At 46.6% G+C, this 23,161-nt stretch overlaps 1 protein-coding gene across 1 annotated transcript in view; it reads right to left on the bottom strand.

Annotated features, from left to right (window-relative positions):
• Positions 1-23,161, bottom strand: part of PLEKHA4 (pleckstrin homology domain containing A4) — a 50,891-nt gene that overhangs the window by 6,000 nt on the left and 21,730 nt on the right. Inside the window, exons 2-18 of the mRNA XM_054993274.1 lie at positions 20,940-21,048; positions 19,538-19,648; positions 17,968-18,040; positions 16,125-16,225; positions 14,729-14,844; positions 13,610-13,864; positions 12,902-13,466; positions 12,745-12,822; positions 11,841-11,930; positions 10,480-10,548; positions 7,139-7,219; positions 5,476-5,625; positions 4,899-4,997; positions 4,465-4,567; positions 3,120-3,202; positions 2,212-2,361; positions 1,543-1,654 (exon numbers count right to left, since the gene is read on the bottom strand). Coding sequence (XP_054849249.1) covers positions 1,543-1,654; positions 2,212-2,361; positions 3,120-3,202; positions 4,465-4,567; positions 4,899-4,997; positions 5,476-5,625; positions 7,139-7,219; positions 10,480-10,548; positions 11,841-11,930; positions 12,745-12,822; positions 12,902-13,466; positions 13,610-13,864; positions 14,729-14,844; positions 16,125-16,225; positions 17,968-18,040; positions 19,538-19,648; positions 20,940-21,023 — 2,320 coding nt within the window. The 5' untranslated portion in view covers positions 21,024-21,048. The remainder of the gene's footprint in view (positions 1-1,542; positions 1,655-2,211; positions 2,362-3,119; positions 3,203-4,464; positions 4,568-4,898; positions 4,998-5,475; positions 5,626-7,138; positions 7,220-10,479; positions 10,549-11,840; positions 11,931-12,744; positions 12,823-12,901; positions 13,467-13,609; positions 13,865-14,728; positions 14,845-16,124; positions 16,226-17,967; positions 18,041-19,537; positions 19,649-20,939; positions 21,049-23,161) is intronic.

Raw genomic sequence — 23,161 nt, 5'->3', positions numbered from 1 at the left:
TCACCTTTGGGGGGGGGCGTGAAAGTGGAAACCCCTGGGTTTGGGGGGGGGGGGAGAGAAGTCCCTGAGTTAGTTTTAAAAGGTTTTCTTTTTTTCTACCTGAGTATGTCAAAGCCCTTGTTGTTCCTGTGTGTAGCTCCAGTGTGCAGATTTCATGACTGGCTGCCAACTCCAGGTTGGGAAATTCCTGGATATTTGGGGGCAGAGCCTAGGAGGGCAGGGTTTGGGGAAGGGAGCTCAGCAGGGTATAATGCTATAGAGTCCATCCTCCAAAGCAGCCATTTTCTCCAAGGGAACTGATTTCTGATATCTGGAGATCAGTTGTAATGACAGAAGATCTCCAAGCCCCATCTGGAGGTTGGCAACCCTGTAATTTGTATGACCTTCCCACTTTATTATTAGATACAGTGATGACAATAATTCAGCTTATTCACTATAACAGGCTGTATATATTTGGACAAAACATGTAGCCAAGATGAGACTAATGCTGAAAATAACAGCCCTACGCCGCCTCGTTTTCTCTGATGTTATCCTGTTGTCAGACCTTCCCTGTCCCACGGAGGACAGAAGAGGAGGAGACACAGGGCCACGGATGCTCGTGTGCCAGCGGCAATGAAATTCTACCTTCAATCTGTCATTCATTAGTATAAAGCCAGTCAGCTTTGTAATGCTGTTCTTAAGCTGTCGTGCTTCTGTTTCCAAAGCCTCCTGAACTGCTGGTGTCAATTACTCCTGCCTTTCTTCCTTTCCCTGGGAGACCCAAAGCATTCTTCGGGGGTAATTAGGGCCACTCTTCACAGTTTTAAAGGCCTCCTGTTTTGTTGGGCAATGACACAGGGACTCCTGCCTCAGATGTACAGTGGGAGTTTGCTTTCTCCTCAAAGCTAGGGCACATGGGCAGAAGTGGCAGCACAGCAGCCTCCTCCTCCCATGCCATTTTTACTTCCCCAAACTGCCCCCCAGAGCCCCGTATTGCCTCCGTTTGTGGAATCACATTACAGACATGGCCACATGTAAGTTCTGCAGTGGCACCAACACAGCTCCACAGGGCAGTTTGAGAAAAAGGGAAAGGCTGAAGGCATGTCTACCTGCACACTATAGTCACAAGGGGAAAACAGCACACTTGCGCCCAGACTCTCGTTAAATGTCTGATGCAAAGTCCTCGTGTGATCCACTAACAAAGATTTTGTGACGTGCAGATTGGCCCTAAAATATCCAAGTGAATGCAGACTTAAATTAAGCCTTGCCAATGGGCCAAAGGGTACATTTCCCTATCTGAGAGCTGCTGTAGCAAACTGGTTAAGTGGTCAAGCTGCAAGTCAGCACTCTGCTGGTTCAAATCCCACTCCTGCCATCAGCTCAGCAGGTGGCCTTGGGTAAGCCACTCCTCTCTGCCTCAACTTCCAAGCTGTATTGTGAGGATAATGATAACCCTGAACTTGTTCATCACTCTGAGTGGGCACTAATCTGTCCCGAAGGACAGTATATAAGCGCAGTTGTTGTTGTTGTTGCTGTTGTCATCATCATCAACATTTGACCCACCTGAACCAAGAGCATCTGTTTCCCTCGCAGGGCTCCTTTTCTCAATTTTCACTCGCTCACTGGAAGAATGCCATAATGCCCCCTGCTGCCCTCTGCTGGAAGAAGATGGATTCTGAGGGCAGGGAACACAAAAACATCAGTGTGGGGAACCAGAAGCCTGGCCATTGCTAAGGGCCAAAGTATAAGTTGCCATCAGTTAGATCTCATTTCTCCAACCCGACATTTAGACCCTCAGCCATGTTGCACAAGTCAGAACTCATTTCCCAAGTATACAGGGCCCTGATTCAGAGAAGGACTGTGGCATGAGGGAAGAAGGTGCTCTTTTCCCAACCCAAAATGGCCCCCGTTAGGGCCCTGCACACGTAGCCTATCAGTATATATGCAGCCACCCAGCTGGGCAAGTAGCACCCCCAGGAGCCATTTCAGGTCAGGAAAAAAGGCACAGGGGGAGGCTGAAATCTTCCTGGTGGTCCCAGTCCAAAGCAGGGCCCTGTGCAATTGGGAAATCCATGCTCAGCAATGTGACATGTGGCTGATGGTCTGAAAATCAGACTGGGGAACCCAGACCCAAACCATGAAAAAGCATAATGTCTAGTTTAGCTCTGAGGGGAGTGGGAACATCTGCAGAGGGGAACTGACAGAGATGCTTTTACACACACACACACTCACAGGCTGTTCTCCTCCACTGGGATTGTCCTGCTGCTTGCTTTCTGCTTGGCCCACAGTTCTGCCAGGCTCCTGTGTGACGAGCCCGTGGCTTGATATGGCTTCGTGGTAGAAAAGTGAGGATCCCGGAGGAGGAGCGGTTTCGGATTCTTTCTAGTTTCCCAGCAAGAGAAAGACTATAGTTAGTAACATATTTACAGTTTTCCTGTAAAGAAAATACTCAAAGCATGAGCCAAATAGATCAGCGGGGAAGAATTGCTTGTTCCTTTTGCGAAGTGTAGGGAAAGGATGCTCCAAACAGTGGATCTGACAACGGGTCTGACTAGCCCAGTTTCATATTTCCAGTAATGGCCAGGATGCCCATAATCAGGCCATGAAAATGACAGCCACTCCGTTTTTTGCTTCCAACCACCGGAGATTTAGAGGTAAACTACCTGGGAATATGAAGACTCCATTCCATCATAGCCAGCAGCACATAGACCTATCCTCCTGTTACCCTCCCCCGCACTATTTTTTTAATATAGTATATTTTTATTTGGAAAACCAGAATAGTAGAATGCTGGGATACAGAAAGAAAAAAGGGACTATATAACATAATTGTTATATAATCAGAGAGTTATATATAACAGAATATATAAAGCGCCAAGTATTTCACCCCACCATCCGCTCCATTAAATTTTTTGAAACACTTGTCGTTTTTTTATTTTTCCTTGTTTATCCATCATATATTCATAATTTATATGAGCAACGTCCCCTTTTAATGCCACATCAGCCTCCACAGAATAAAGAATAAAAGGGAGGAGACACTAAAGAAGCACAACTGGAGAGACTGGTATGGTTTAACTGGGCTATGCTTCCAAAGAGAGGGCAATTATCTAGCCTTTTCTCGTTCATGTAGATACCAACAATACCTCTTCTCCAGGACAGGGCAGCAGGGCATTATGGCTCATTCCCAGATGAGAATCCAGAACTGGAGTTGTGGCTGGAGATGCCCCTGCAATAGGGAAAACAAAAGATATTCACAAGGGCTCCTAACAGCCAGCAGCTGCAAAAGATCCCTTGCTAAATGGAACCTCCAAGTTCAGAGGCAGTCTACAGTGCTGACTATTATCAGGAGGCACACTGCCCACAGCAGCTGGCCTTCTGTTGGGCTGACTGACATTCCTGGTGCCCAGAGAAACAAAAAAAATACATTTGCAGAGCACAGAAGACTTGAAAGGTCTGCCAGAGCTTGGGAAATAGGGCATTCTTGCTTTTCAGTGGTTACCCATGCCAGCACCTCCACTGCTCCCAGAAGGAGCAGTGGGCACTAACACTTCTGACCTGCAGTGAAGAATAAGCCAGTGTGACCTCCACTGGTGGCTAGTTATTGCAGAAGAAATGGGCTAGTTTTAGCCACTGAGGCTTTTTTGCCAGAATGAATGGCTCACAAGTGTGACTTGGCACATGGAGACACTGCAGAGCTGGCTTTGCTGTCTGGGTGGGCATGTGGAGAACAGCATTGCTGTGCTGGAGACAGCCAAGAGCCTTATGTTACCAACCCCAGGAAAGGGTTATAAGTAACAAGGAGGTCCCCGTGAAATAGAACCATCCTCATTCTGGCATTAAAATAGTCACTTGTCTGCCTTCCCTGTCCCAGCACTATGGATGGTCCCTCTCTTCCACCATGCAGCGGGAACTGCTATCAGGGGGTGGAGCATCTGCCTCAATCATTTCTTGTACGCTACCACTCTGATCTCACACACACATACGCATGGGTTCCCCCAGCGTTGCCAGCTCCAGGTTGGGACATTCCTGGAAGTTTTGGAGGTGGAGCCTGGGAAGGGTGGGGTTTGTGGAGGGAAGAGCCCTTAGCAGGGTATAATGCCATAGAATCCACCCTCCAAAGCAGCCATTTTCTCCTGGGAAACTAATCTCTATGGCCTGGAGAACAATTGTAATTCCAGGAGATCTCCAGCCACCACCTGGATGCTGGCAACCCTAGTCCCCCCCTTCCTCTTTAGCACAACTCCTTCTCATCACTTGCAGCAGATTCCCCCCTCCCTCAGGCCTAGTGCTTCCTACTCCACTGTCCGGGAGAGCCAGGTTTGAATTCCCATTCTGGGTGAATTCAGGACCCCTCCAAGGGTCACCTACCTCACAGGGTTGTTGTTATGAGGCCAAAATGGAGGAGGGGAGAACAATGTCATAAGCTGCTTTGGGTCCCCATTGGGAACAAAAGCAAGGGAGAAATATCTTAGATAAATAAATAAGCACCCGTCCGCCTGCTTTCCAAGGTGAGATAGTTTGCTGGGCTGGCTCTCAGACCGGCTAGGATGTCATGTATCCTCCACAAATCTTGCTGAGCAGATGCTTGGTCCTTTAAAAAAAAAAAAGGATTGGATCAGATCAATGGAGCCAGGCTAGTCCAGTACCACGCCTCTGCCAGCCCAGCCGCCAATTGTGCCATAAGTTTCTGAAGCAGGCAATTCACCGCGAATTATATCCAGGGCTGTGGGTATTGTGCGAGACTGAAATCCCATGGTGCAAAATTCAGTAACCGAATGCAGAATTCAGCATCCTCTTGGCATTAGTTTATTTTAAAAAGTAAGTTTTTCAGCATGAAAGATCCTCAGCCCAAATGATGTCATGGTCCCAAAATGGTAGACCAAGATTTCAGTCTGACAGGGGGAGGGGACTGATGCTCTCACCTGGGGGTGCCCTACATTCCGGATGTGCTCTAAGGAGCCCTTCAGCAACTGCAGCTCACTTTCCAAGCCTGAATAATCTTCCCATGCTCGGTCACTGTCCTGAGTTGGGAAAAAAAGCCCAGAGATATTTATTCAGAGATCCCTCCCCACATACTGCAAACAGGGTCACACATTCACACACCTTACCAGACTATGAAAATCTTAACTAGCCCACAGAGGCCTACATCAGCTACTGGTGGCTTAAAAGAAGGGGGGGGGAGCTAACTTTTATAAAAATTCCATGACTGGTTGCTTGGGAGAGATTTTCTCTCACCATAGGTGACCAAACAAGTAGCTGTTTACAAGCTTGCTGATACAGCTGGGGTGGGTTTTTTTCCGATCCAGCTAATCATGGGTCAGAGCGCAAGCACTTTCTACAGGGATCCATTCAGCAGCCTGTAGGACGAGGTCAGCTGTTTGTATAAAGACTTTTGGCCTCCACCTCAAAGTCAGCATGTGGGCAGTGATGGCTGTTTACTCAGGGATTCTTTGCCTAATGCTGCTTGGCAGCTGCCTGGTAGGGTGAAGAGGCACTCACCAGCGCCAGATCACACAGGCGTGCTCGGACTTGCACCAACTCATCCTGCAGCTGCCGTTGCTGGCAGCAGATCTTCTCCATCGTTGCATCTTGGCCTTTAAATTCCTCAAGCCGCAGGCGCATCACCTCCAAGGCCTTTTCAAGACGTTCCTTTAGAGGAAGATTTAAAGATGAGATCAGTCCCTGGTATACTTTCCCAATGGATGATTCAGAGACCTGCAAGTGATCCCAGAGCGACCCCGGAACTCCAAGGCAGCACCACCAGGAACCGTTATAACCCAGGCCCAAGTGGATCGCCGCTGGGTATAGCTCTAGATGGTGTGAGAGATCACCCCCCAGTGGGGGCCATACAGACCCAGTCAAGAATCAGGGGCCTCGCCTAAATCTATTTATCACTTTGCTTATCCGTTCAAACCTTTCTCATCATCCATTATGTGTAACTGCTAATTCTGTTGATTTATGACAGGATTCACACCTCTTTCTACCTTTAGTACTCTCTTCTCCCTTTATATTGAGAATATATACTTGAAAGATTCATGGTGAAATTCACACCCTCTCTGCCTTAGTTTCCCCACCCCTGTAATCTTCCGCATAAGTAGGATTCTCAGTATGACTTTCCTTCCTAGATCTATATGAAGAAGTAAGCTATGACTCAAGAAATCTCATATTGAAATTAATGTTTTAAGTCTTTAAGGTGCCACTGGACTTTTGTTTTAGTTTGCTATGACAACATGTGCAAAAATTGCAGTTCTAGCCCATATCAATCCAGTCTGGCCTCTGTAATATAAATCCAGTCTGGCCCCTCCTTTCATTGTTTGTAGTAGGGTTGCTAGCCCCACACTGGGGTATTCCTGAAGATCTGGGGACACAGTCTAGGGAGGGCACTTGGCAGGGATGTGAGGCCATAGAGTCCACTCTCTGAAGCTGCCATTTTCTCCATGGAGAAGAGATCTGTGTCGTCTGGAGGTCAGTTGTAATTCTAGAACTCCAGGCAGGGTTGTCAGGTCCCTCTATCCTCTCAGCCGGAGGACAGGGGCCTGGAACTTACCCTCACGTGCATGCGTCAGCGCGTGTGCGCTCCGGCGGCAGCATGATGATGTCAATTCCGGAAGTGATGTCACCATGCCAACTGCATGGAGGCGTCACTTCTGTCAGTGACATCGTCGCGCCGGCCGTGGGAGCGCTCCCACGCACCAATTTGGCTGGTTTGGGGCCAAATTTGAGCACAGGGATGCTCCCACGGCCAGCGCAAGGGGTAGGAGCAAGCCCACAGTACGCGCTCCTGAGGGTGCATGCCAGTGGTGAGCATGCTCCGGGAGTTTGCCCTCTCCCACCAATCGCTCAGCGATTGGTGGATAAGGGGGCAAATCCCCGGGAGTTTGCCCGCCACTGGCAGGCACCTGGTAACCCTAATTCCAGGCCCCACCGGAAGTCTTGCAACCTTAGTTTGGAGCTTTAAGTATAAATGCATCTGCCTAATGGATGTACACTCCAATGCATCTGAAGACCTGAGATGACTCACAAAAGCAGGTACAAGCTGGAATGAACTCGGTTAGTCTGTAAGGTACCATGGATCTTCTGTTAAATAAACTGGAAGACTGGTTTCCTTGTGGGAAAAGGAAGTGCTGGGGAAGGGAGAGGAGAGGAAGAGCCAACTAATTACCTTTTCAGTCCAGAGGTGGCCTATCTCCTCTTCCAGACCACGAAGCACTTTGTCTTGGCCACACAGTTTTGTCAAGAGAGCCTAGAAGTAGAGTGGGTGCGAGAGAGAGAGAGAGAGAGAGAGAGAGAGAGAGAGAGAGAGAGAGAGAGAGAGAGAGTGTAATTCTATGAGGAACCATCAGAGGGCACTATGGCATAGACTCCTTCAGCTTTCTTAGGACCAAGCTAGACGTGCAAGTTTTAAAGAGTTGGGTCTGAGAGCCAAGCTACAAGTGACGCATTACACAGGTTGGACACTTGTCAGCTGACCTCAAGTTTTGATGGGAAATGTAGGCATCCTGGTTTTACAGCTTGGCTCTCCATTACAGCTGCAAGACCAGGATGCCTACGTTTCCCATCAAAACTTGAGGGAAGCTGACATGTGTCCAACCTGTGTCAGGCGACACGTGTAGTTTGGCTCTGAGTTCCCCAGACCCAACTCAAGTTCCGTACAGCTACAAAGCAGCTTTAAGGAGTAGCTGCTTAAAATAAAGAAGCCCCTTAATGGTCTCAGAATGCCTCTGAGGTAGGGTTGCCAGCCTCCAGGTGGTGGCTGAAGATCTCCCGGAATTACAACTGATCTCTAAACCAAAAAGATCAGTTCCCCTGGAAAAAATGGCTACTGTGGAAGGTGGACTCTATGGAAATATACCCTAATAAGGTCCCTCCCCTCCCCAAACCCCATCTTCTCCAGCCTCCACCTCCAAAATCTCCAGGAACTTTCCAACTCAGAGGTGGCAACTCTACTCCAAGGGGGGGAGGGGCTCCTCCTTTCCCTCAAGCCAGTTCTCCCTGTCAAAATAGCAGGGGAGAGACTCCCCCCCCCCATTTTTCTGCTCTGTGTGGAGTATTCTGTGCATGTGGAGCAGTAAACACCGGGGGGGGGGAGACGTATTAATCCTAGGCTTTCAGGTATTTCAGGACCCCTCAAGCACTTCAATCTTTCACCCCACTACAGCTGACAGCCTGACCCTGGTATGGTAGGTACTAGACCTCAGTACATAGCCCTATATCCATTTTGAGGGTCTCTTGAAGAATTCTATTCACAGAGTGCAAAGTGCCTTTAACCATTTGAGACACAGGGCACAGATAACAGTGCTTCAGCAAAAAAAAAAAAATGACAGGCCCCTAGTCCCTGCGGGGCCTCCAGACTAAAGCTTAGTCAGCCTTATGAATAATACAAAGGGGGGGATGCCTCCTGTGCTATTGTGACATGGGAAAATCGCTTGAGGGGGGAAGGAGGAGCCCCTCCTTCACCTATGGAGGCTTTCTGAGACCATTTGAGCTCTCTTTTATTTTTAAACAGCCATTTTCTTTTTGACTGCTGTATGGCTGTGGAAACCTGAGTTGGGGAACCCAGACCCAGCTCTTTAAAAGCCTGCATGTCTAGCTTGGCCCTAAGATCTTTGCAGTCAAGCAAGAGATACCCTCCTTTGGACCCTGTCTAATAAGGGTCTGGGGAGGTGTTTTGAGGAGGTTTGAGGCAGAGTTGGGTATCATTATTTATTTATTTTTATTTAAAGCATTTAAATTGCAACACCAGTAGCACCACATTCAAGCAATATCAAAACAAATGATCTACTACGACATTTCATTATTCTCCGCAAAAAAGGACCTTTAAAATAATATGGTTTTTATGCTCAGTGGAAGACAGAAAGCAAATATGCCCTCTGCACTTCCTCGGGCAAGTCCGGATCGTAATTACAGAGGCTTTATAATATTTGATCTAGCACCTAAGTTCTGGTCTGGGGCGGCCAGGAAGGCATGCCAATCGCCTAAGATCCTAGGGAAGATTCAGCTCCAGTAGCACCAGGGCTCATTTCGAGGGGGAACGCGCAGGAACGCAGTTCCAGCAGTTCCCCAAAGAGGTCACATGTTAGGTGGCCCTGCCCACCTGACTCTCGGCCATTTTGGGCCTGTTTCAGTCTGGATTGGGGCCAAAACAGCCCGGATCGGGCCTCTGACAGGTGGTGGATCACTCTCCCACTCAGCAGTGACCCGATCCTGACCATTTTAGGCCCCTATTCGGCCATTTTCAGTCCCTTTTTGCCATTTTGGGCCCAATTTCGGCCCTGAATGGCCAGGATTGGGTCCAAAGCAGCCAGGATAGGAGGTATCGGGGGGGGGCGTGTTGGCATATGCAAATCAGTTATGCTAATAACAAACTTCTGGTGATGTCAAGGGGCGTGGCATATGCAAATCAGTTATGCTAATGAGATATGCTAATGAGTTCCTCCAGCTCTTTTTCTATGAAATGACCCCTGAGTAGCACCTTAAAGACCAAGTAGATTTCCAGAGTATGAGCTTTCAAGAGTCAGAGCTAAAACCCTGGAAATCTAGTTGGTGCTACTTTACCCAAATCTTGCTCTTCTACTACAACATGGCTACCCACCTAAAACTAAGATCCTGAGGCAGCTTTCCCCCTTTCTCGTGGGGCATGAAGGGCACTGGGGGATGGCGGCTTTACATTGGCTCAAAAAGCCCTCTCAGGGGCTTTGGCTTAGGTTCATCACACTTGGGAAATCACCTGTTGACCTGGGTTCAAATTCCCACTCAGCCGTGATGCTCCTGACCTTGGTCATTCATTCTTTCTCAGCCCGGCCTATGTTAGAGGATTGTTGTGAAGATAAACTGGAGGAGGGGGAAACCATGCATACCACCCTGAGCTCCCAAGAGGAAGGGTGGAATTTTTTTTAAAAAACGTACTAAAGAAATAATTGGTGCTGTTAGGCCTCTAACCTATGTCTCCAACAGCGGTCCACAAGATGACCCTGGGAAGTTGGCAGGCTTCCCTTTTTGCTGGCCTCCAGCATCTGGTAGTCAAAGGGAGGAGCAGCATCTGCCCCCTGGAGTCGCTAGCCTATGAGAGAGCCATACCACCCGCACACGCCCGAATGTGTTTTCTCCTTGGTGACTTCACTAACCCTCCAGAGCCAGGCTGTAACCATCAAGTCACTGATGCCCTGTGTTTGCTTGCTTCTTTATTGACTGCATTTATCCCCTGCCTTTCTCCCCAGTGGGGACCCAAAGCAGCTTCCTTCGTTCTCCTATGCTAGGTTAGGGTGGGAGGGCCGAGTGGGGTCTCCCAGATCCTAAGCCAGCACTGTAAACACTACAGCACGCTGACTCTCCCCACCACACGTGGCTCTATGTGAGCCACGGAAGTAAGAACAGGCTTGCCGCTTTCTTTTACTGGTTTCATCTTCTAATTTCTGCAGGTCAAAGTACTCTGGGTGGCACCAGAGCAGGTCCGGCTGTTCCTCCCTTCCTCCAATAAACAAAACAGCAGCACAAGATGCTTACATCAGTGTCATTTTCGAATTGCTGTCCGCTAGCATTATGGATACTCCTCTCCCGCACCAGAGTTCGGCACTAGAAAGACAGGAAAGTGGTTGACAGAAGCATGAAACCAATAGGAAGAACAATTCTCCAAAGCTCCGCATTGTCCCTTAGGGAAGATTTTGTATCCTGCAGCATAAAAGTCAGAGCAATCTACACGTTTAGAAAACAGAAACAGAACCATTTCAGAATGCATGCCAGAAGAGGAGATCACGTGCTCCTCCCATGCCTTAAAAAAAAACCATTCCAACTCCCTGCAAGGAAAAGACTAGCACCTCAGGCAGCTGAAACACCTTTCCATGAGCTGCTAGTTTTCCATGGGTAGCGAAGCATTCAAACATGTGATGACCAGTTGCATTGCAAAGCAGTCCAGTCCCAAAGTACTAATTCTAAAGCCAGCAAGCAAGTTTTGCTAAATTAAACTCCAGGAGAGGAGACAGAGTATCATGGCTATGGAAAGTTCAAGTTTTACTGTGGACATGAACTCAGTAGACAAACTGAAATTCTTTCAGCTCTGTCTCCCATGTTGCCATATTCATAACGATGAGCCACCATGCAAGGAGTACTGAGATAAGGCATGTGAAAGGCTAAACGTTATTAGTAAGACCGTAGACCACGTAGACCATGGCCTTTTGAATGGTGCTTCACTGGGGCAAACTGAAATGTTTTATAGTGAAATCCTAAGCAGAGGTACTCCAATCTAAGCCCACTGAAATCAGTGGGTTTAGACTGGAATAACTCTGTTTAGGATTTCACTGGTAGAGTCCTTTAGTCTAAACACAGAGGCTGGTGTCACTTGCTAATGAATGTAATGATTCCTTTCCTTCACTTGGTGCCATCGGTATTATTTTGCCTGGAAATTTCACTGCAAAGGGATTATCTTTCCTGAAAGCAGAATGCAGCGCCTAGACCTATTGTTCAACTAATTAAAGTATTAAAGAATAACGAATTATTAGTATCATTAGTATTATTAGCAATATTATTATGCAGGCTGCAAAAGTTCAGTTGATTAATCAGCCAGCTGGACTGAAAGCCTGTCCAAAGTGCCCCCGATTTAATCGAGCAGAAGATTTAAAAAATTAATTCAAATGTAGCACAAAAACAGCTGGCAAATATTTTTCTCCTGCACATGCTTAGGATAGCATTTAGGATGCATCATTAAAAAATCAACGGGTTTTCTTTTCAAAATGACTGTACATGGTGATCGGACAGATTCGTTCATTGTGTAACACTCATACTATTCATCAGCGTGTTTTTTTGTTTGTTAAACTAAGTAATTGCTCTGACCCAGGATCTGAGAGCCAGGCAAGCACAAAATCACGTACCATGGTCCTTTTCCCAGGATTGGACCTGTTGGGAAGTGGGGGCAGGGGCGGCAGGTGAAGGTAGCTGGATGAAGCCGAATGGGGGGAGATCTGCAGGGAAAGGGAAGACAGTGTTAAGTAGCATAGCCACAGAAGGGTGATGAGTAGGGCTGCACATGTGCACCACAACTCCACAGAATTCCAGAAAACTTGCAGAACATGACATTGGTCACACTGTGCAACTTTCTGAAAAATCTCAATTTCGAGCTCTTAGGGTTGCAAAGATATGTTTGAAAGCCTACTGGCAAAGCCCTCTGCAATTTCAGAAGCCACAAGGGTGGCTAGACAAAGTTTCGAGTGTTTGGGGGAAGAGCGTCAGAGCCACAGCCTTTCCTCTTCTCATGGCTTGCAAAATCGGAATTGTGCAAACAAAGAACAGCAAGATAAATGATACAAACATTTACTTAGTAAAGAGTCCAGTAGCACCTTTAAGACTAACCAACTTTATTGTAGCATAAGCTTTTGAGAGCCACAGCTCTCTTCGTCAGATGCACTGGATCTATGAAACGTTTAATTGATTGGCATAATTAAGTTAATTTGGAGAATAGGGCTCATCACAGGCCTGGAGCTTCTTTAAGTCATTGTTAACCCAAATCTCTCCCATCGAGGCCTCAAAACTTTGAATTTTTTAAAAGCGCAGAATACACACAGTCCTGACTTAAGCAAGAAGAGAGACCTTCTAGCTGGCATTCTGAATGCCCTTTGAACCCATTTAATTTAAGGGTGTTACTCTACTCAGGATTGAACTATAACATTTTAGGCTTTGCAAGACACACACAGGAGGATGAGCAAGGTGAAGGAGGAAGAAAGACTATCGAGAAAACAGAGGTAGCCATGTGAACACACACGGGCACCTGATACTCACCAATCGGCCATGAAGCCGAGACATGACCAAAGTTCGAGATGTTCCACTGGATGGTGAGATGTAACCACGGTCTGCAAACTGGGAAGAAGGGAAAGGTTAATGCAGGGGTCAAAAGAGGACAAGCACCAAAGCCCAGGCCGCTGTGGCCTCTACTTACTCTGCTCTGTTGCTGTCTCCCTAAGGAGGGTGTTAGGCCTTCCTCACCCACAGGCCGGGCTCTGCTGGGATGAGGACTTCGAGTGTATCGCCGGCAATAGGGATCTTCAGAGGAAGGGAACACGTCGTACCGGTCGGCAGGAGTGAGAGCGTGCCCCCTGGTGCTAGGTGACAGAACAGCATAGGGGTTGTGGGGGAGGCCCTCGCTGGGAGCAATGTCTACCCTCCCCATGGGCGTGTTGGGGCGTGCGAGAGCCCTGTGAGCAGTCATAGCGGACAGGTCGTCGCACGATGCAGCCTGTGCGGCTGCAGATCGTGGGGGTTTCCGGCGGGCCCGAGGGGGTGACGAACGAGCGTCTGGTATCAGAGGAGATTCCACCGGAGTCAAGGGGAGAGAGTAGGAACGCGAGGAGCGAATAGAAAGCAGAGGGGAAGGCTGAAGGGTCCGAAAAGAAGAGGTAGGCGAGGGATTTTCAGAGGGGTGAGGCGGTGGGGACCGTGGCCGTATGGAAAACTTTGTGTGGATAAGGGGCGAGGCACATCCATCCGTCTGGGAAGAGAGGGAGCTGCCAATGGAACCACATAGGAAAGGGTTAATAGTGGAAAAAATTCTGTATCACCTCAACTGTACCCTTTTTACTAGGAGCCAAAGGGTCACCATTGACCCACCCTTCCATTATCCTTTACGCCTTCTGTGGGAAAATCTTACCTTAGATCTGGTTGCTCTATTCTTTCTTGAAGGTATCCCCCATTGAATGAGGCAGATAAGGAAGCCCTGCCAGGGCACGGAGATTCTTTCTGACCGACCTGGATGTTTTCAAGTGAAGAGGCCTCTGCGTCCTGTGTCTCTGATATACGGGCAATTTCTAAGGATTCGGCACTTTTGGCAAAGTCATTCTGGGTGAGTGTGCAGTCCTCATAGCTGGTGTGGGCAGACACGGACTGGTTATGGAGACTCCTATTGCTGAATGGAAGGAGAAGAGAATATCAGTCAGAAATATCAGTCAGTTTAGGAGCCAAGTTTCCATGCAAGTGTCGCACAGTATAAAATGCTGCCCACTCTCTCAAGCCACATGAATCTTGACACTCACTCTCTGTCCGTAATCATAGTTTCTGGCTGGTCGCCATGTTAGTCTGCAGTAGGACAGCAGAATTTAAGTCCACTGGTACCTTAGAGACCAACAAAATTTTCAGGTACAAACTTTCAAGAGTCAAACCTCAAAGCTTATACCTTGAAAATCTTGTTGGTGTCTAAGGTGCCACTGGACTCAAATCCTCCTGTCCCTAATGTAACCCAGGAATCCTGGTTCCCAACCACCTTTACAGTAAGCACACTGTATCCCAATGTCTCTGTCTCTCAGAAAAATAACCCTCCAAGATCTTGAAGCAGTTAAGAAAAAGAGCTATGACGTGGAAGGTTTCCTGGTTCAAATCTGACCACAAACCCAATGGGAGGCCTTAGGCATGCCACACTGTCTCAGCTTCTCCATCTGTAATATACAGATGATGACAATACCATACAAGGCTGTTGTAAGGGTTACAGAGAGGAAGTGTAGAGTACTTTGAACATTCATACAGGACTGTGTAGAGGCTGATTATCTTAATAGCTCGATTTCTTTATAAACTATAAGAAATAATAGATCAGATCCCAAGTTGTCCTTCCGGACCGATCCCACTTCCTAGTCCCTCCCTCTCATTCATTAAACAGCTGCAGAATCCCAGAGACCTGGCTTCCTGTCTCTGCAACCACTCTGAGCTCTCGCCCCATCACTAAACTCTGGAGCTTTGTATAGTCTGGTATGTACACATCCTCACCCCCCCCCCTTACTAGTTTCCATAGTCGCACTCAGCTGCAGCCGATTGTTTCATGGCCCAGATCCAGCTATTCATGTCCAACTGAGTTTCAGCGCTGAAATAATAGGTTCTCATGCCAGGATGTTCCGCCTGGAAAAGGTGCAAAAAATAGGTACTGGCTATAGCCTCAATATCCTCAAGGGGGCAGTAGAGATACAATAACTGGTTAACAAAGCCTGAAGAACGGACACATTAGCCCTGTTCACAAGTTATAGCGAACGTACATACAATCCATGTACTGTATATGTTTTATTTTTTTCTTTATGTGTACTGAGTAATTCTCATGTTACATTCAACGCATGTACAGCTAAACGTGATTGAAACCCCACATTTATGTGCATCCTCCTGACATCCTTCTTCGCAACACCATGAAACTGCATTGTACTTTAGCATCCTGATGCTTTTTTTTTGCAACACCCCTCCTGCTTTTTGACCGGGATATAAAGGTTCAGGGATCTCTATTTCTACTTGTATCTGATGAAGGGAGCTTTGACTCATGGAAAATCTTGTTGGTCTTAAAGGTGCTACTGTACTCAAATCTTGTACATTTATCCAGGTACTGGTCCCTGGTTTTATTTGTAAAGTGAACACGTGTTGGGTCTTTCTTACAAAGAGATGTATGTAGATAGATGCAGGATGTATCTGTGTTTACTGTAACATGTGAACAGGGATGATACAGTGGCCTCATTGGCTCAACAAAGATAGACTATAAGACTGGCAGTGAATCCGAAACAGAATTACTCCAGTTTAAGTGCATTGAAATCAGCGGGCTTAGACTGGAGGAACTCTGTTTGGGATTCACTGTAAAATGACACATGGCTAAAACTTCCCACAGTCAGAGCTGGATTTATGCACAAACTAAGTACTCTACAATTTAAGGTCTCCAATTATGAGGAGGCTCTAAATAGAAAAAAAAAACCAATTTACATTTTTTAAAAAGTAACACAACAGAGCATCTTAAACTTGACATAGTTTAGGGTCTCAGTATGCCTTAATCCAGTAACATCCATTTCTTCTCTTTATTATTTTTACTGCATTTGCTTTCCTCCTGTCACTCACCCAGGCCTTGGCCCTGAGCTTCAGCAAAGCAGCTGCTTACTTGCCTCCAGATGAGACCTGGGGATGGGCCTAACTTAGGGTTGGCAACTCCAGGCTGGAAATTCCAGGAGATTTTGGGGATGGAAGGGTTTGGGGAGGGGGAGAACAATGCTATGAAGTCCACCCTCCAAAGCAGCCATTTTCTCCAGGGGAACTGATCTTTGTCCTTTGTAGATTAGTTATAATTCCAGGAGTTCTCCTGTTACCACCTGGAGGCTGGCAACCCTAGCCTAACTACAGCATGAGCAGAGATACCAGAAACAATGACTGACCTTGAACACAAAGCGCCTGTTCTTTTTCTCCTTGGAGAACGCTGTCCGAATCTCATAGCTAGGGAGAGGGATGCTGCCCAAGACCATCTCTTCTCGGCTGTCTGGAAAACACGTATCGCACCCAAAGTGTACAGAAATTAACTCAGTGCTCTCTGCCAGTGCTCCTTCCCGTAGCATCCTCCAAAAACAGCAATAGAGGGTGTTGAATCTACATTTGAGGCCAGAACCCGGCTATTAGGGCTGTCTGTGCTCACACATCATACTACGGCCCTCTTCAGCCACCAAAGGGCACAGAAAGATCAGTTTCTAAGGCAGTACAAGGCCTAGGGTTACCAACAAGAAAGAAAAATGCCCTGTCCCTTTAACAGAGGCTTAATAGGATGTTGTGTACTAGTTGATGTTATTCATTTCCATGCCATGAAATGTTTCAGCTGCCTGTTTCCACACATTAAGCTTCTATCAATGGGACAGTTTTTCTCCTCGTCAGGTGGCAACCGTGTGGATAGGCCCAGTATTTAGAATTGCCAGCTTCCAAGTAGGGCTTAGTGTTGTTCCAAAATTATAACTGATCTCCAGGCTACAAACATTAGTTCCTCTGGAGAAAATGGCAGCTTCAGCCTTCAGAGGGCAAACTCTATGGTATGCCATAGATTCTAGATGAAATCCTTCTGCAAATTCTCCCCTCCACAGGCACCACCACCCCAGAAATTACCTGGGCTGCGGTTGGTGGCAGCCCTGGTGCTAGTTGTCTTGGCCTTCTTCCTTGGATTAGTCAGCCTTGACCACTGACCCTGGATTGCGTAGGTATTGCTGTCCTTGGCTCCTCCCTGCTTCTGAACCTAGCAATAAAGCTCTCTAAACTGAAGCCTAAGACAGGCATTCTTTAAATGTGATTCCTTATCTTGGTGTGTGTCTAAAGAGAATTAGCCCCCTAGGGCAGCTTTTTTCCGTTTCTTCCACACTCCAGGGAATGTTACCTCAAAAAGGAAAGACTGAAACTGTCCACAGAAGTAAAATACCTCACTCAGGCTTCATTGGCCGTCGTCACACGGGCCTTTATTTAGCGCTAAAATGGCGCTATTTCCCGGCAAACACCCACCTTATTCCAACACTGTAGCGATTTTCTCTCTTCTGCTTTGTGCTTGATAGTCGCGCTATTTTGTGCCTCAGTGTGAATGCCTCACATCGATGTATTTCGCCTCTCAACGTCCTATGCCCTCCCTTCAATCCCAGAATCCATTTCTTCCTGCGACTCCCCTTTTTTTATTTTATTATGTCCTTATAACGCCATAACGACATAACACAATGTGAACTTTCTGCTGAAGTAAAAATGACTCAATTGCCATGGCAGAGTCTTCAGCGATGGGGATCACGTCAGACAGGGAGTTTTCTGCGGGCAACGGGCTATTTATATAATTTCAAAGTTGGGAAAACAAAAGGGTCGTAATGTTTTGCTCTATCAGAATGTTTCTATGCAGTTATTCCGTTATAGCGGAATTAAACGCCAGAATAAAAAAAAAATAAAAGGGGGGAGGAGCTGCTTCTGCGTGGTTAGAGAGAACAGAACAGAGCGCTTCGGTGTGGACAGCTGGCGGCGCGAAGAGCCGTTAGGTGACCCAAAGAAACGTTACTGTGCCGATAACAGGTAGGACGCTATATGCTGTAAATTTAACGGAAGAGATGTCCGTGTGACGACGGCCATTGTTAAATCTGATATTTGAAAACCCTCCCTCTAGAAAAAAGCAAGAATCCTAGAGCACTACAAATTTTATTTCTTCCTTATAGTGCATCTTTTTATGAGAAGCCTGAAAAGGAACCACAAGGGGTGGTGGTCCTAAATTACCTCGATAATAGAAGAGGCAGTAATTAGAAAGGACAAACCAACGCCGTTTCCAGAGTTTAAGTCCAGAACTGTCCTGGGGGGAAAAACCAACATAAAAATTATGGCAAAAGAGGACTTTGCATGTGCAAAGGGAAACAGGAGACCTGGCTCCCAGCCCCCAATCTACTCCTACCCACCAGACCACAAGAGTCCTCCCTTCCTCCAGTTCCCCTTGTGCATACCAGCAAGTATCCAACCATTCACAGATAAGACAGAGCAGGACTTTTCTGATTCTCCCCTTCTGCTACAGCCCATTAAATCACCCGAATTTTGTTCCAGGAGGTCAGTGGACCCTCAGGAACACCACAGTCTGCAGAGGGAGGGACTCTTCAGATTGTGTGGCTGGATTAGGGTTTCCAGCCAACCAATGTGAACTGGCAAGAGGCTTGGAAGGACAGGGATATGCAAAACACCATCATTCAGACAGTGTGATATTACTTCTGGTGTGAAAATGGAAGTGCTGTAATTGTGTCAGGGTGGCATTCTAAGATTCTGCTCAAACTCTATGGTTTTACCATAGTGTTTCAGTGGAATCCTAGAGTGTCTCCCTGACAACACATCACCTCCAGGATCCCACCAGAACTGACATCACAGTGTTGTAGCACTGGTGGGTTTTGCAGCATTTCCCCCTCACTGCCCTACTAAAGCAGCGGCAGCAGTTGGGAGCTACTGGGCAGGAGGTTTTGGCAGCCTCACCTGGATACATGCCACTATCTAGCATTGAACACTGAGAACAGCACAAAAATTAATACGTATGTGCTTTATAAAATACTTGTTAGGCAAAAAAGTATCTTCAGGATCCAGGAAAAACCAACATTTAGCTATGCCCAGCATCATTTAGCACATATTCCTGAGATGACTGGAACAAAACTGGCTGAAACTGCAAGCCACCTGCCTCTGCTGGCTCACTGTGCTGCAAAGTGGCTGTAAAGCAACAGCTGAAGTACACAAAAACAGGATGTCTAAGAGCCAAGCTAGATGGGCAGGTTTTTTAAAGAGCTGGGTTCCTCAGACCCAACTCAGGTTCCCTGCAGCTACACAGCAGCTTTGGGGGGAAATAAAAGAGACCCTAAATGGCCTAAGAATGCCTCAGCAGGGGCTCCTCCCCCCTTCCTCAAGCCATTTCCCCATGTCAAAATAGCAGGGGAGGAAGGTTTCCCCCCCTGTTTTTTTCTGCTCCACATAGAGCATTCTGTGCACGTGGAGCAGTAAAAAGGGTGTGGGGGGGGCTCCTCTCCTGCTATTGTGACATGGAAATGGCTTGAGGAGGGAAGGAGCAGCCCCTCCTCCCCGGCAGAGGCATTCTGAGGCCATTTGGGCTCTCTTTTATTTTTTAACAGCCGTTTACTTTTTCACTGCTGCATGGCTGTGGAAACCTGAGTTAGGTCTGGGGGAAACCCAGACCCAAATCTTTAAAAACCTGATGTCGCAAAAGACGCCAAGTCCTACTTCCCACGAAGGAACCCTCCCTGACCCTTGGTGCCTCGTCCTTCAAGCTAAGGGATGCTCTTCATTTCTCACCATCATTTACCTTTTTATAAAGCCATCCCCGCATGATGACAGGCATATTAGGATCTCTCTTGATGGAATCTGCCCTCTTTCCAAAAGTGTGTACCTTTGGGATAGGCCGGGTTGTGTGTGGCTGTGAGAAACAAAAGAATAAAGGTCAAAAGTTGCAGCACTCTAAAAAAATATCAGAAAGTTGTGGATCAATGGGGCGTTGTGTCTTCTTTCCCCCCTCTACCTCCTCCTGCTATTAGGACAACTTTAGATGAGATCCCAGCTACACTGTATAGTCAATATTTTAATTTATCTTTATCTAAAGGACCACCATCCATATACTCCTACTCACTTGTTGAAATCATTAGTTCAGCTCTGCTCCAGGAACTTTTTTTGGGAGGAGGGGCTCTTCTGTGGTGGCACCTCAGTTTTGGAATACAAACACATTGGACTGGTACCAGCTCTGCTTTTGAGGTCACAGGCTAAGCCTATTTAAATCCCAATCTTTTGAGGAATATGGAATGGCTTATTTCTAGCTGCTCCCTCTTTGCTGCTGTTTTAGCTGTTTATGATTCCCTATGGTTCTTAACAAGTTCTGTTTTAAAGCATGCTTTTATATTTCTTTGTTGTATCATATTTGGATATAAGCTACAAGGTAGAAACCTTTTATAACTAATAATTAAATAATATACCAAGCTGCACAGCACTCCTGTATGTAGACATTTGCCTAATCACCAGAGGTGAATTTTTAAAAAATCATCTGCAGGTGACTAGGCACGGAGGCTTTTCTAAGCCAAGGCGCAGTTGGGTGGTTAGCTGAGACACAATTCCCCCACCCCAGGATAATGTCACAGAAAATTAACAATGTACATGAGGATTGGAAGGCTTTTAAAAATGCCTGTGGGCTAATATCTTTTGTGGACTTATTTGCACAACTTCTGTAGAATTCTGGTATTTTTATTTTATTTTATTTTATTAGAGAACAAAATTCACATAGCCTTGGCTATAGCAGTGCAGATGTCTCTGTATTATGCAACTTGCTATGTACATATTAATTTGATTTAATTAATTTAATTTAATTTAATTTATTGTATTTATATTCCGCCCTCCCCGCTTTCGCAGGCTCAGGGTCCTCAAATTGCAACCAACTTATGGCAGCCCCGGTAAGCCCTTCAAGGTAAGTGAGAAGCAGAGGTGACTGCCATTGTGTTCCTCTGCAGAGTCTTCCTTGGTGGTCCAACTCTCTGTATGTGAGAGGTAATTTTTCCTGCTTGACAATCTGTGGTAAAAATTACCTCAAAAATGCTTTACAAATAAGGCTGAGTGTGAATACTTCTGGGCACAAGGTGGGTGAAAAAGCCAGAAAGTGGGACATAGAGCTTATCTGTCCCCAGCTGCCATCATGAGGGCATCCGCTTGTTTTGATGCCTTACCTTTGTTCCCATGGAGACCGAAGTGATGGTAGCTGTGCTGCTTGCTTGACTCAGGCCACTTCTAGGCCGGTCTCCTTCTGACATAGTCACTACCTAATCCAATGCTAATCTGAAAACAGCAAAGTGAGTCTTTAGGTGAGGTGACAGCACCAGAAACACTAGTCTAGTGCTAGAGCACTAGTTTTGAATGTTTCCAATGAGTTTAATTCGTCACATGGTATCTACTTAGGGTTACCAGACTCCAGGTAGTGGCTGGAGATCTCCCGGAATTACACCTGGTCTCCAGTCCACAAAGATCAGTTCACCTGGAGAAAATGGCTACTTTTGGGGTGGACTCTATGGAATTATGCCATGACAAGGTCCTTTCCCTCCCCAAACCCCACTTTCTCCAGGTTTCACCCCCCAGATCTCCAGGAATTTCTCAACTTGAAGCTGGCAACCCTATATCTACTCTTTAATTACTTCAATCTACCTATCTATCGAGCCTTCTCTCTGTCACTATCTGCCTCCTTCTCTCACGAAAAGATTATCAGGAGAAAGTCAGGTCTTGATCTGGATGGCACTCAACAACCCACCAGTTGAAGACCAGTGATGTAGAGCACCATGGATTAGATTCAACTAGCCTTCCACTCGGAGGCTTCCTACACGAGAGAAAGAATTCCTTCCATGGAAGAGGCCTTGTTTAGCAAACCCATGCTGAAAATTATTAAAAAAGTGATTGAAAATAAAGCAGCCAATACTGTAATGCCCTTGGATAGATCTATGTTGTAGCAAAATTTGGAATGCCTCATGCAGTTCTGGTTGTCATATCTCAAAAAAGATATTCTAGAGCTTGAAAAGCACGAACGGATTAAGGAATTGGAGAATTTTTCCTAAATTCTAGGGTGGTGGTGTTCTGTTTAGAGAAACAAAATACAACTAAGGCAGGGCGCAGGCATGAAAGAAATTTACAAAATTATTCATGGGGTGAAGAAAGTGGAACAAACGAACTTTTTTCTCCCTCTCCCATAATTCTTCAAGGCACCCAGCGATGTTGATGAGCAATAGAATCAGAACAGGCTTCTTCACTGAGGTGATTAAATTGTAGAATGCAGTGCCAGAGGATGCAGTGATGACCACGAGCATATACGGCTTTAAAGGGAGATTAGAAAAATTAACAGAGGAGAGGTTCATCAAGGGTTCATTTTAGTTACCTTTAGTCATCCTAACTAAAGGATTAACCTCTCCTCTGTTACTCTTTTAGTCAGGGCTTTTTTTCTGGGAAAAGAGGTGGTGGAACTCTGTGGTGGAACTCAGGACCACACAATGACGTCACTTTGGGACAGCTGGAACAAGGGGGGAGTATTTTAAAGTTTAAATCGCCCTCGGTGAAAATGGTCACACGCCGGTGGTCCCACCCCAGTCTTCAGACAGAAGGGAGTTTAGATTGCCCTCCACACCGCAGCACGGAGGGCAATCTAAACTCCTCTTTGTCTGGAGATCAGGGGGCGGGGCCACCGGCCATGTGACCATTTTCAAGAGGTGCTGGAACTCCGTTCCTCCGCGTTCCAGCTGAAAAAAAACCCTGCTTTTAGTTAGGATGACTAAAGGTAACCTGCTTTTTTGGAAACAGTAAAGTTCTGGATACCAGTGCTACAAGACAACATCAGAGGAAGGCCTTGGTCTCTATCTCATTTCTTAGCCCTCCAGGGCAACTGTTTTGACTTTTGTGTGAAACAGGATGTTGGACTTGATAGACCAGTGGTCTGATCCTGCAGAGATTTTCTTATTCTATACGCCCCTCCCCTCCCCCCCCCGCCCCCGCCATTTTCATGCTTTCCGCCATGGTGTATTCCAGTTCATTGGTTTCCCTCCTTCTCTTCAAGATTTCTCTTCAGTAAAGCGTTGCTCATACTTGCACATCTATTACTACCTGATTTTTTTTTAACCAGCCCCTCACCCTACTCATGAGTCAGTCTGTGGTCTCTGCCTTGTCCAATCAGTAAACACCCCGAGAGGTGCAACATCATGTACAGAGGATTGTGGGCTGGCCTGTGCTAGACTGGGAAAATGTGATCACGCAAGGAGAAAAACAAATGGCAGTACTTAAGAGTTTATGTAATCAGAGCTTTCCCAGACTGGATTCCACACAGAAGACAATACTCAGTACAGAATAAAATAGGAGTTCAGTAGCATCTTAAAGACTAATGATATTTATTCCAACATAAGCTTTCTAGAGTTAG

Source organism: Eublepharis macularius, chromosome 12 (genome assembly GCF_028583425.1).
Source record: "Eublepharis macularius isolate TG4126 chromosome 12, MPM_Emac_v1.0, whole genome shotgun sequence".
NCBI lineage: Eukaryota > Metazoa > Chordata > Lepidosauria > Squamata > Eublepharidae > Eublepharis > Eublepharis macularius.
The sequence above is the reverse complement of the archived record's forward strand: the minus strand, read 5'-3'. Positions and strand labels throughout refer to the sequence as shown.